General features: G+C 42.8%; 1 protein-coding gene across 1 annotated transcript; it reads left to right on the top strand.

Annotated features, from left to right (window-relative positions):
• The first annotated feature begins 1,815 nt into the window (after positions 1-1,815).
• On the top strand, positions 1,816-3,145 carry foxb1a (forkhead box B1a). The gene has a single exon (XM_030096124.1). It carries the CDS (start codon positions 2,194-2,196, stop codon positions 3,133-3,135), a length of 942 nt encoding a protein of 313 aa, XP_029951984.1. The 5' UTR covers positions 1,816-2,193; the 3' UTR covers positions 3,136-3,145.
• Positions 3,146-14,293: the final 11,148 nt, after the last annotated feature.

Genomic DNA, 14,293 nt, shown 5'->3' with positions numbered 1-14,293 from the left:
CCGATATCCCATAACCCTGGAGCTGAAAAAGCCACCGCGCCTGCGAGGGAGAGGAGTCAAAAAGAGAAGAATAAACTCACACTGCATGTGTGGATCGGTTGGTTAATACCGACTGGAGCAGGTTAACTTGCAGGGGGCAAATTTGCACGAGTTCCCGGTGCAAATAATTTATATTGAAAAAAAACAGAAAAAAAACGGGCTGTTCTTTTCAAATAGAAAATGTAAAATCGTGCGTAAAAGAGAAAGGCGTGAAATCCACCGGAGGTGGAGCACGCCGCAGTGTTTGCAGGGCGATTTCACTCATTTGTAATTTCCTAATTAAATCTAATTTGCAAGAAAAAAATCAGTTAACGGCGGAGCGATCTGTCCGCTTTGAGCACGGACATATTAATCTGTGTGAGATCCGATAATTCCTCTGTTTTTTTTTTTTTGCCTCACACTTGGCAGCGTGTTGTCATTATCCGCGGTGTTAAAGGTAGGTCGGCAGGGCCATTTCCTTTTGGATAAAACCCTTTCAGGTCAGCGTTAATGTGGAATGACAGCTGTTAAAAAGCCACTCCGCGGGGAAAAGTACGGATAATCTAAGTTGATGGTAACAGAATCTAAAAATATGAACTTCAGATTTTTTTTTTAATTCGTTCCATTTGACATAATTACTAATTACATATAAATTTAAAAAAAAAAAACATTTCCTTTTATTTAATCTACCCTCTTCATTTCCGTTCGGAAATAACCGAGTTCTTATTTATTTGCAGTGCCTGTGGCTTTTAGTTCAGTAAACATCCAGGAGTCCTCTCTCTCTCCACCCTGCTCCTGGTTTCTGGGCGAAAGCAGCTCCGAGTCCCCCGCAATGCGATTCTTTTCCTAATCCATCAGACTGGTGATGGGGTGCACTGTGGGTTTATGGGGGGAAGTTAGCATAAATTATGAGTAAATCTGCGTGTGCGTGTGTGTGGTCCCTGGCATTGCAAACCCTCCAAGCGGAAAGGTGGTCCTGGCCAAAAGCTTGAATAGCAATAGCTCAAAATAGGCTTCCCATTTGGTTTTCACATTCATATAATTGACTTATGGATATTTTATACAGTTTTCGCCACACCGACCTCAAGGGTCTATTTGCATTTCTGAAGTACTTTTGAATCTTCTTTACATAAACACAATGGACCTGATTGCCTCATGAAGTTTCAGTTTGAACAGCATTGTTTGCATTGTGTTGATGTTTTCATATTGTCTGCTTCCTCTGCTCAGCTTTTGGCCAAATAGCGGGCTCATCAACAAACTTGCTCCTGGCGAATTGTTTTCCATGGCGTGTGCATTTCGTAAACAAATCTACGAGTTGAATTAAAAGAAAAGCAAAAAAAGAAAAAAAGATTTTTTTCCCCTCCTCATTCATTCAAATCAATATTTTACAAAAAGGTTGATCAAGCACTGAATGAACATATGGGCAAAATGGCACTGACATAAAAATAAAATACATTTTAAAATAGTTAAAAATAGATCAACAAATAAATATAATTTCAAACTAGAAACATGCCAAATGACAGAGTCTGAGCTGCGCGCTAAGCGTGACCATAAAGTCTGCGGTAGAAGTATTAACGCATACCTTCACACTCTGAGTGCCATCGCAGTTCAATTCCGGTTACCGAGTCTTTTCGCCCCTTTTTCTGTCTTCAGATGGAAATGATTTCCATTGGCCCAAGGTGTCCATGTAAATAGGTGTAAATGAAACCAGATTATGCCTTCCTCCCAGCCCCCTCCTCCCCTGGCAATTGTCATGTGATAGCAAAGAGGTGGCACATTAATGGAGCGCCTCTACAGGGGTCTTTTCTGCTCATGTCACTACATAAAACTATCAGATGGTTAGAGGAAGGCCATGAAGGCATACGCTTAGCGAGTCTTATCAAGGACGCCAAATGAAGTCTATTCAACTCTGCTAGCGGGACAAGCTGACTTACTTTGCCAGAAAGACTTACAGCAGCCGTCAGCCCATAAATGTGCAGCGGCTCCTGCGTCGCTCGCCCGCACACCGCAGAGGCGCTCCGACCGGCCGCTTTTACGCACACCGCACCCTGACGTCCGTCCGCTCTGAAACTTTCCCGGGCGGTTGTTTTCATGAAGAGAAGCGGGCTTTCGACGAGGACTTAAAGGAGAATACTTTTTTTTTTTTTTTTTTTTGATTTGCTGAAGACGTCGAGGATGCCTCGTCCGGGGAGAAACACGTACAGCGACCAGAAGCCACCTTACTCCTACATCTCCCTCACTGCCATGGCGATCCAGAGCTGTCCCGAGAAGATGCTGCCTCTCAGTGAAATTTACAAGTTCATCATGGATAGATTCCCCTACTACAGGGAAAACACTCAGCGGTGGCAGAACTCCCTGCGCCACAACCTGTCCTTTAACGACTGCTTCATCAAAATCCCCCGGCGTCCCGACCAGCCAGGTAAGGGCAGCTTCTGGGCTCTGCACCCCAACTGCGGGGACATGTTTGAGAACGGAAGTTTTCTGAGGCGCCGCAAAAGGTTCAAGGTGCTGGGCGCGTCCGATCACCTGGCTCCCAGCAAGCAGTCGGACGCTGCGCATTACCTCCAGCAGCAAGCCAAACTCCGGCTGAGCGCGCTGGCGGCCACCGGCACGCACCTCCCCCAGATGTCAACCTACAACCTCGGAGTGTCCCAGTCGTCCACTTTCAAGCACCCCTTCGCCATCGAGAACATCATCGCCAGAGAGTACAAGGTCCCGGGGAGCCTGGCGTTCTCCACCATGCAGTCCATGTCCGCCGGGTACCCGCTGCACAACCAGCTGACGACCGCCTGGCCGCACATGTACAACAGCAGCGTGATCGACACGGCGGCCCCCATCTCCATGGCGAGCAGCGACTACAGTGCCTACGGCGTGCCCATCAAGTCCCTGTGCCACGGCGGACAGTCCCTACCGGCCATCCCGGTGCCGATCAAGCCCACCCCGACCTCCATGCCCGGCTTCTCGGCGCTCCCTCCCCACATCCCCGCGTTTCTATCAAACTCTCCGCAGTCCCTGAGCCCGACGTCCCCACAGACAGCGACGAGCCAAAGCAGCCCCGCCACCCCGAGCGAGACTCTGACCAGCCCGTCCACGCTACAGTCCGTGGCCGTGCACTGACCCCCGGCCCTCCTCCTCCTCCTCCAACGAAAAAACAAAAAAACAAAAAACCCAAAGTTTATATTTTCTGCCGTCGGGAAACTATCAAGGCGAGTCGCAGTTGCAGTTGCATAACGATTTATTTGTGTAAGTGTTGAATGTGTCGCTTTAAATTGTGTTAAGTCCAGCACAGAATCGATCGCACAGCGAAGTATTTGCTCTTGAAAAGATAAATTATTTGATAGTTCTATTTTTCATTTTTGTTGTAAGATGTACGTGTTGACGGAGGGAGGGTTTGTTTTTTTTTTTTTGGCACCATCCACTCTTCTTTTTAAGTGCTTGCAAATCCTGTGGTGGTTTTTTTTTTTTTAATTTCCCCTCAGTTTTGTCCCAACAGCAAAACTTTTGCACCGTTTCTGTGTGACCACTGTAATGTCCATGAAATTGCGAGGCAATGTTTTTGTTTGCTTTGAATACTGGAATGATGGGTAAGGGTATACCAAATAGGAATAGGATTTAGATTCGTTCTTACCATCACTGTAAAATAGAGAGCAAACCTTTTCTAAAACTGAAAAGTAGTATTGTGAGACGTCCTCAAAAATGCAAGATGTGAATATTGCAAATAACTGATACTGAAATGTTGTAAAATGCACTTTTTAGTTTTATGTTTTAGATATCTATTTTCCAGAAAAAAAATGTTCTGTGAAACATTTAATTTAAAAGGCTGTGGTGACCATGTGTATCAGATGCTGTAAATTTGTCCCCCCTTTTTTTTTTAGGTAAAGCATGCATTTGGAAAAAAAAAATGTGTTGTTGCTGTTGTTGTTGTTGTCGTTGTTGTTTTTGTTTTATTCTTTTGCGAGCATGCGTGCTTTGGAGAAGTGTGCCAACAGTCTGCATTCAACTGGGAAAAAAATATGGTCATCGAATTATTTTCTCATTAAAAGTGACGTAAACAATCAAAAAGCTTCTGAATATTTAATCCAATTATTATTATTATTATTATTATTATTATTATTATTATTATTATTATTATTATTATTATTATTATATTACTTGCATGTGTGTTCCTGTTCGAGATTGGCGGAATTTTTAATAGATATAATAAGCTCTTTATTCAATAATAATAATATTGTAATAATAATAATAATAATAATAATAATGTAGGGCTTTCGGATGATGGTGTAGGGGAGCAGACAGGCTGTGGGGACAGACCTGAATCGAGCTGCAGCATTAGGATGCAGGGAGCTGAGACTCCTCATCCACAGCCAGACAACCGGCCTCATTCATCAATCAGGCCCAACAATAAACATTTAGAAAAAGCTGTACACTGTGCCCAATTTAATAGACATTTTCAAGATCGAATTAAATCAGCGCCATGTTCTTTTTGCTCCCTTATATTTGTGAATTGAGTACATTGTGTGAGTGTGTGTGTGTATGTGTGAGTGTGTGTGGGGTTTTTTTTTTTTTTAATTTGAGGGAAGTTCATTCAACAGGTTTATAAATACAAAATGTGTTTGCGCGTAAATGCGCACTGGAACACGTTTAAAGTTTAAAATGTAAAATAAGCAAATATATGTGTACATAAAGAATCGGCCCTTTTCGGGGCATTAAACAAATACATTAGAATTCCGTCACTTTATGCAATCCAGTAGATCAAATAAAAGGGTCTCGGGCCACTTCATTCTCCCTCATTCACTTGTATTGAAAAGGCAAAGAATGGTAAACTTAGACTGGGCCACCAATGTAGATTTAGCCTTTTTTCAGCAAGACAAAAAGAGTGATTTTTCACAAACACATTGCTGACTGGGGAACTAGGAAACGAGCTGCAAGACCCTTTTGGAATTTAAATCCACCCCTCCCCCCACGGACGGTTTGTACAACAGTGTTAGTTCTCTCCTTTTCTCTCTCTCTCTCTCTCTCTCTCTCTCTCTCTCTCTTTCTCTCTTCCCCCCCACACACACATTTTGTGCATTTGTGTGTGTAACAATAATTCTCCATGTGGATGGTTATATGTATTGAAAGTTAAAGAAAAAAAAAAAGACAGATTACAGTTGAAAATCAAATTTCTCTGGTTGGGTGTGAGAATTGCCTGATATGGAAATTAAATCATGTAACACCTGTCACACACATCTCCAACGATATAAAGAGTATTTAATTATTTTTTAAGTATTTATTTTATATTCATGTTTATTTCAATATTTGCCCTGTTTAACATGGAAATCCATCTCTGAAAATAACCATGAATAAACAAGCTTTCACTGGGGAGTCACTCCTAAATGTTGAATTTAAAATCCTCCCAAAGTTTTTTCTTTTCTCAGAAAGAAAATATTCTAAAAGTAAAATATATTCACCAAGGATCCAAAAAGGCTAAGTGCTGCCATAAAGCGGTCATTTCACATACAGTGCACAAGACTGTTTGAGGGGTAAAAAGGCCGCTTAGATATTTACAAAATTTTCCTGATATTCATTTTGTTTCTTTTCAGAAACACATTGAGCTTCTCCGGAGGGGAAAGAAATGGATAAGATTGGTTTAACCTTTAGAAACATGCGAAACCACCTGTGTTCTAATATTGTTACAGGTGGGAGACTGAGTCCATGAACTTGTAATAAATTGTCTGGATTGCATTGTTTTTAATAAAAAAATATGTTAAATACCAAGTATTTTTGTCAATATGCTTTTTTTATTTTATGTTGTAAAAAGAAAAAAAAAAAAACAAGTCAAAATTTTATCCATTTTCACCACAAGACAAATCCATCTGGTTTTTACCAATCACTTCAGGAGCATCCGTTTGAACCCGAGACTGCATCGTCCTTGTTCTCTCAACTATGTTCCACTTAGACAAAGAAGAAGGTCATCTCAGGCAGGGGATGAAATATAGACCCACATGCAAAACCTCAATGTTGTAGTTTAATTAAAATAATTCATTAAAGTGCAGGCCCAAGGTAATTAGCATGTATAATTTATGATTTGCTTAATGCATGCAGGCAGTGGCCTCTGCAATAAACTCAACTTAACCTCAAGTAGGGAACTGATATGGACAGGGTGCCGTTATTTACTGTGTGTTTACTGTTTGGATATTTGTCAAGAGGAAGCAAGTGTTTCGCAAAGCCCTGGCTGTACACTGTACACAAACAACTTTATCTTTTATGTGTTTATCTTGCAGATTTATGCTCACTCATGAGAGATGCTGTCAGATTGTGTGTGTGTGTGTGTGTGTGTGTGTGTGTGTGTGTGTGTGTGTGGATGTGGGTGTATGTGTGAAGGAGGGGGAAAGATATTGGGAATTGTCTCCTTTTTTCCCCCTTTTTTAGTGTTCTGCTGGTCACTGTTGTTGAAGGTGGTTTGTGCTGCTGACAGAATGAGGATGTAGACAAACAAAGCAGCTCATCCCGCTGCAGCCTGTCAGCGCCGACTCCAACGAGAGGCAGAACAACCACCGATGGACAACACTCGCATAATTATACTCTCCAAATGTGTCAATCCTTGACAAGCCTCTGACATGGCTAGTGGCTATATTTTATTTTTTCCTGTAAGTACAAGCAGTTTTTTTTTTTTAAATAAAAACAACAAAGCAAAACAAATATTTTTCGATGGAGCTGTGGACATGGTAAACAGATTTCATTTGGTGGCAAACACTGCAACACGGGGCTGTCTTGACAGGCAGAAGAGACACTTTCAGACACAGATCAATAAGTTCTTATACTTTCGTGAGACATGTGAGCTTGCAGCCTGTCTGAAATCTACTCCCAGCTATGAAGAAAAAGTAATAACATGTCATTTACACCTAAAAACACACAAGTCACGTGACTTCAACCGCAAATGTGATCCAGGAAGGGAATTAAACTCCACAGGTTTCAACTTCTACGGCTGTCATCATTATAACAGTATGTGGTTAAATCATGTGGGTGACCGCCAGGCTAAATACATTACATGGCCGTGTCAGAGGGCAAAGGGCAGGTATAGTGGGCAGCTGGAGGGGAGAGACGAGGAAGAGGTGGGGGGGGGGAATGCAGCAACATCCAAGGCTGGCTCAGCCAAACACCCATGTGTGCATGAAATTAGAGTGTCAACATCTGATTCATGCTGCCGGGTGGTGACTGTGAAACAAATTATATCAGCGGGTGGCAGCGGTGAAATTCCACCGAGCTGCAGCAGACAGCGGCTGCACGGAAGTTATAGCAGGCCATAGATTCTGTTTTATAAACTGTGAAACTTTTTTTTTTTTTTTAACCCAGTAAATTCAAAGCTCTCCGTCTCACTTGTCGTCTCGCCACAAAAGCAGGGCGAATATATATATTCTGAGGAATTGTGTTTTCAGTCAAGCCCTCAGCTGAACACGGGAAAATTCTTCAGGCTCTCTAATGGAAGTAGGTGTCATAAAGGAAGGTTCAGCGATGGGATGGTTGTTACTCGAGATAAGGATGTGTATTGTGACTGACGTGATGTGGAGTGGAAAGAGAAGAGGTTTCCCACTGTCATTTTTTAACAAGTCTGTTTATATTGGATAAAAGCAATTTACTCTGTCTGTTAGCAAACAGCAACCAAGACTCAAAATACCAAATTACAAATACTCACATTACTGTAATGAAGTATTATTTAGGATTTCTTTTTGCAAGTTTGCTCTTTTGCTCATACTCAAATACAATATAGACCATGTAATCATAATGTAATCTACTTTTTAACTTTTAAATTCAGTTGATCCTGAGTACGCTCAAAAGTTTAATATTTAATCCTTTTTAATTGGTTTTGTAGTCAATAACTTCTTTATTCCATATAGGAAATCTATATTTGCTACCACTGGGTAATGTTTGTATACTTAGAGATATGGCTTTTGAATTTTGATAGTTTGTACAGTTAAATTGGATGAAATACTTGCAATAGATGATGCAGTTATACCTAAAGATAATACCTGAATGTTTTTTACTTTTAATTTAGCATTTTAACAATAGTAAATCCGCTTAAGAAGTAAATACAATTCAAGCAGTTCAAGACTATTTGTACCTGAGTTCAGTACTTTCTGCTTCTACTCTTTGTCACCTTTGACCCCACGTCTCAATAAAATACAGAGGCTTTCATGTGGCACTCAGACTGTCATGTTTTAAAAGGAAAATATGTAATTTTGTAACTGATAAATAAATTTAACTGCACACAAAATGGAAAAAAAAAAAAAAAAAGAAAGAAAGAAAGGTGTGGAGACTGCAGTCAGTGTTCCCGAGAAAATATCCCATTTTCCACTTTCCTATAGGAGCTCCTCAGTGTGTGCAGATGGATCGCTTGCAGTTGCATGAGTTTGTGCAAGTTGCTGGGCGGGTTGAGACACGGCCAGGCTGTCAGCTAACAGAGCCCAATTCATCAAACTTCAGGCTCCAGACCCGTCATTATTAACTTCCAGCCATCTCATTTGACTGGCTTTGCAGCCTGTTGGTTTTTAATTGCAGTGAATAAATGGGGTCAGATAAGTGGGGTTATCTGATTTGGACTTTTTAGCCGTTTATTGTGCAGATCTGGGTGGACATAAATGAAGATTGTCAAATTGATGGTTACAGGAAAATGTGTTAGAGATTAAAGAAAAAAGTGTCAATGTTTGTGTGTGAATCTATTTTTTTGACATTTTTTTCCACATGCCCGTGCAGGGTGTGGTCTCTGAAGCAAAAGTGTCTTTCCCCTCCCCGCTTGTCTGGTCTTGTCTGGAGAATCAGCCGGAATAACAGCCTATCGAATAATTGTATCAATTAATGTGCGATTTCCAAGAAGCTCCTCATTTAGAGTTTGACCAGATGCTTCAGTGTGGGAAGCCAGCTAAATGAGCGTCCAAACAAGTTGCTTTAATGAGGGTACTTATCAGATCTGACACTGCGATGTTTTTGCTTCTGGAGTGCTTTAGCTGTTAGGTGTGAGAACTGTAACGGATTCTGTGGATTTTAGCAGCCTCCTATTTCCCCCCTTTTAAAATGTGAGACGAGAAGCTAATTCATCACCTTTCTTTGGGATCTTATCTACCCTCTCCAGCCATAAACTAACACTTACGCGGGACTTCAAAGGTGCGCTTAGGTAGCAGAGGTGAGAAAAGGGGGCCTGCATCCACTTGGGACCGGTTCCTCCCAGAGATGAGATGGAGCTGATTAGCAGGAGTGCTGCGGCGAGCCCCGTGGGGCAGCAGCTGGAGGAGGACTCCCCTCGGGATCAGGGGGAGAGGTGTAAGTTTTGACAGCTCCCGTCTGTCCCCTCTGGATACCGCGGGGTCAGGGCACCCTCAGCGGGCGCGGGGCTCCGCGCCGGATAGGAAGTCGGCAGTAATTGCCATTCAGCCGGTGGGACAGAAACAAGAGACAACAATAAGCGGTGAAGAACACACAGCCCGTTTCCTCTTTGTCTTCGTGTGTTTGAGGAAGGATGCTACCTCCTCTCAGACGGAACAAAGCCGCAATAAACCTCTCACATTCAAATACGATTCGTGCAGAAGTTGAGGAAGGCGAGGCCAGGAGATGCTGCGCACTTGGAGGCTTCCACTCTCCCAGAGAAGGCCCAGATGGCTTCTTCTTCTTCTTCCTCCTCTCCTTCTTCTCGTTGCATAACAAGACTGCATTGTTTTGTTAATGTAACTTCATCTGTCTTTGATCTAATCTCATGTTGTCATGCTCGGCGTGAAAATCCCTATTAAGTGCATGATCCTGCACTACGCTCATTGTGATTGTGATAATCTCCTACATTGAAATACCACTTTGTTCTTTTGTTTCTTTGTTAGCGGACACAATGCGAGGTTAATTAGCAGCCACTGGTAACCTCTGCGTTCCTGGATACTTCATCACAGCTGAAGTGTACTCTTCACCGGGTAACAGGGGCTGCTGGCACTAACAAGACCAAACACAAGGCCCCGAGCCAATTGAAAGTAAGCAGAATACAAATGCGGCGCCGAGTTAATCCCTTTCAGAGTAACACACAAGCCCCAAAAGTATAAACTGTAATTGTCTCTTCACATCATTAATTGCTCTCATCGTTGTTTTCCTTCTCGTGCCGAAACACACAGAGGAGGAATTGACTAAACCAGCACCGCACCGCTGTTTGCAGACAAGGTAGCAGTGGTCACATTTATCAAACATTAAAAAGCTTTAATGTGGCTGGGATCTGATTCCAAGGTGTCACGGTGTAATTTAGCTTCTTCTGTGGCGCAGAAGCTCTCAGCACAGTGCATTTATCTGCAATATTGCCCTTCCGCCACTTCAGATCTCCCCATTCCCTGGTGGTCTAATTTATGTTAAGTCACAAACCTCCCCTATGGCTGTTTTGAAATGTTCAGAATGGAGACTGTGTGCTCCAGGTTTATGCCAGCGCCACAATCCCCTGTGTAATTGTTCTCTATGGGAAAGCACATCTCAGTGAAACCATCTGCAAGTCCATGGGGCAGTTTCCTAAGAATGAGTGGACTTCTTAGGGGGTTCCACCGCAATCCAGTTTCTCTTGTGAAGCAAGTAATTAATTCAAATCTCAGGAAGTCAATAGCTGCCCGGATCAGAGGCATGTAGCACGCAGCTGCTGATACCTCCAAACACACCGCTTGTCTTCTCAGGAAGTCGCCAAACAAAAAGGTCACAATGGGCGCACACACCCATACAAGGCTGGAAGAACGCCACTTTTAAAGTGCGATATTTTGTGTGCGCTTATCATACAGTGCGTCGCACACTTCACTAATGTAACTGTAATGATGATGAGAGTCATCTGTACACTTGGGAAATTTGCAAATGATGTAACATCACGTCAATGAGCATGCTTTCAAGGTTCTCCTCATCCTCGAGCGATAATTATTTATCTCTTGTATATGTGTTTTTCTTGTAATTACAGTGAATATAAGATATGAAGAGCGTTAACATGACAGGATCTTTATTTCCAAATGGTTTGTATCATCTTCACGCAGAGTTGAGTGAAACTGAGCTCTAGATTGTGTGGCAGTTTTTGTGATGATGCACTTAAAAAAAAAAAAAAAAAAAAAGTGGCGTTCTTCTTCATTTTCTACTTTTTTTGGGCTCATTAAATTCATTAGCCAAAGCACAGAATGATGAAACGCGGTGAAAGAGCCAGGGCAGCACTTTAAGAACCACAAATGAACATCGCTCGCCGCCTCCATCTTTCTCTTCCATGAACTGCAAAGTGGAGCAGACGAGAGGAGCGCCTCACTTTGAGGTCCTTCCTCCTCAAGTTGACCAAACTCCTGTAACTGCTGAAAACTTGAAAAATGTTGGACTCCTTCTGTATTTCAGACATGATCTCAAACTTCAGTTCTCCTCCACTTGCCTGTATGATCTCTGAGCTGTCAGACTTAGATTACTATGAACAAGAGAGAAAGGAGGGGGGGGGGGGGGGGGGGGGGGGGGGGGAGTGAAAGTCTCCAATTCACAGGCAGTAAACTTTTCACTCTGCTCCTTCCAAAGGACGGGGCAGGGTTGGGCTAAATGCCTTGCCGGGCTGCTCCCCACAGTTCATTGTTATCTGGCCCATAGAGGAAGCCACTGCTGTGTTTCCAGCCTGTCTCTGACAACAAGTGTAAATAAGGATCTGAATAACAAACAGAGGCATCCGAGCCTGTGCGAGCCTCACACAGCCCCGCTCCAGCCCCGCGCTGGCCACCTTAATGACTTTGTTGTCAAAGGGGGCGTGCAATGGTCAGCTAATTTCTTTTCTTTGGCGTCATTAGATGGCACTGTAGCAGACAAGTGAAAAGCAGAGACCTGTGTGTGTGTGTGTGTGTGTCTGTGTGTTAAGATCTTGTTGGAGACTCCAAAGAGCGTGACGTGAAAATGAGAACAAGTCTTCCTTGTAACTCGCGGTGTGGATTGCACTCTTGGAGTTTGCTTCTCGCCCTTGTTGTTTTTTCGCGCCGGGTTACATGATGAACAACTTGTGGGAAATGCCTCAGTGCAGGGTGATTGACAGGACACACAGACCCTGCAGCGCAGAATAAATTACAGACCTTATTTACGATTCACTTGTTAAGTATCTCAAGTAAGTATAAAGCGGAATGGTCATGCGAGATTCACGACTCTGCCTCGCGTATCATTATTTAATGGCGGTAGGGGAACATTATGAGCAGTGTTTGACACGTCCAAAAAGCTCCATTTGTTGCCAGCAGCACTTGTCAAAACCTGTTAACATTTTTTTTTTGTTTGCACATGATTTTCTGGCGGTGGCTAAATCCTCATGGTGTCACCCAAGTCAGTCTCCACTTGACCTTTTGGTCGTCAGGAGCCGTCCTCTTTCTTACTGCATGGAGTGTGTGTGTGTGTGTGTGTTGTGCGTCTTGATTGAGAGCCCTTGAGCATATCAGCAAGTTATGAGTCCACCTCCTCCTGACATCCTCTCCGGGTTGGTGAGAGTATTGTGCAAAGGCTGGAAAAGTGCTTGCCCTTCTGGCCACAAATCAGCAGAGAAAAGCGAGCCCGCATCTTCAAAGGGCGAGCTCCTCTCTGTGATTTACAGCCCCCACAGAGACAAAGTTAGGCACGGCCACTGTCTCTGCACCTGGGCCTTTATCAGGCAGCCAGGATGAGCTCTTTGCCCAAGACATTCAAATGTACAAGGAGCAGATTAGGCTGACTCAATCTTCTTTTGCCTGGAGAGAGAGAGAGAGAGAGCGAGAGAGAGAGAGCAAAAGAGAGAGAGAAGAAAAAAAGAGAAAGAGAACCGGCTGACTTCAAAAGGCCTCTTTCCCTCTCCTTTTTGAATGAGTGAAAGAGTGCGGGAATGAAAACAGCCTTGTGTATTCAAAGTGCTAATTCACAACTTATTCCTCTAATACACTCATGAAGCACTTTTAATTGTGTTAGTTCGCATTCCAAAGACATGTTTGTAGCTTTTAATTGGGGCTCCCTTTGAAATCATTGAAATGTATGACTTGTGGGGCCAACTTAAACAGTTCTTATGTGCTTGGCTCGGAGGCTCCGCGGCTGCTTTTCATTCCCATGCCTGGGTGGCAATCAAATATTGGTTGTTCGATAGAGTGAAAGTGTTCCAGCGACTATGTAAACACAACTTTTGTTATTTGTTTGTTGCATTTTTTTTTTTGTTTGACATGAGATTTACACAGTTATTAATGGTTATTTAGTATTTGTAGTGTGAAAAATTATTCATGGGAGGAGTAACATTTTTGAAATTCAGCTGTTAATCTTAATGCTTAAAAAACACAACAACAATGTTAGCCTTTTGATATTCAGTACAACTTTCCAGAAAAATGGGGGAAAAAAAGACAAATACCAAACTGTGGTAAGTGATTGATTTATGTCGCGTTTTCACTCAGGTGTATCATGTGAAACTGAAATGTGTTTGGAGAAGACCGTGTGTCTTTTCTCTTAAGGAGGAGCGAGAGTGTTTTGGTGGCGTTCGAAGGGCCGCGGCATATCTCTGTCAATCTTCACACATGTCTGCAGCCCTCAATAGAATTTGGCAACCTCTGCAAGTCGCAGTTACTTTTTTCAGATAAACTATGGACTTCTTTCTCCTTCAATGAATTCTTTCTTCGGCCGTTCGGCCTTCCTCTCCTGAATCATCCTTTAATCCAGAGAAAGAGGCCGGAGAACTGGCTGTCATTTAACGCTGCCACTGCCAGGACTCTTAGCTTAAATAAAGTCAGTGTAGCATGAATCTAATTCTGTGGATGTATGGGCCCGGGATGGTGAATGTTGCGTCTGGAGAGCCAGTCCTCCTCAAAACCTCCGTGCGAATGCCTGGCGACTGCACGGTTACCCACAGTGAAAGGACCACCCACTTAGGGTTGAGAGGGGATTTGAAGCTTCCCTGCCTGCTCATTCCTTTCCAGGCCTTTCTGATACTGTTTGAGCTCATCCAATTGTGCCACTCTTGCTATTATGCTATAGCTTTTCTGAAAGTAAGTGTTTCCTTTAAGACTCATATTCATGTTTATTTTGATGTAGCTTGAATAATTTCTGACCCATTCCACATGTAATATAATAGCAATATTTAATAACCTTAAGTTTTGCAATCAGTTTCAAATGTGTGATTGCTGTTTTATTCAAACACTATTATACATTTTGAGAATTATGTTTTTTGTAGTGTACTAACAGGAATTTACCATATTGTGAAAGCCACGTCGTCTCCCGCTCCCCTTGTTTGGATTTTTTTTTGTTGAGCCACACACAGCAACCCCCGGGGCTTCCCTCTCTGCTT

The sequence above is a fragment of the Salarias fasciatus genome, chromosome 7 (assembly GCF_902148845.1).
Source record: "Salarias fasciatus chromosome 7, fSalaFa1.1, whole genome shotgun sequence".
Classification (NCBI taxonomy): domain Eukaryota; kingdom Metazoa; phylum Chordata; class Actinopteri; order Blenniiformes; family Blenniidae; genus Salarias; species Salarias fasciatus.
The sequence above is the reverse complement of the archived record's forward strand: the minus strand, read 5'-3'. Positions and strand labels throughout refer to the sequence as shown.

Excerpts from the sequence above, each read along its gene's own strand:
- foxb1a (XM_030096124.1), top strand. The coding sequence starts at position 2,194 with ATGCCTCGTCCGGGGAGAAACACGTACAGCGACCAGAAGCCACCTTAC.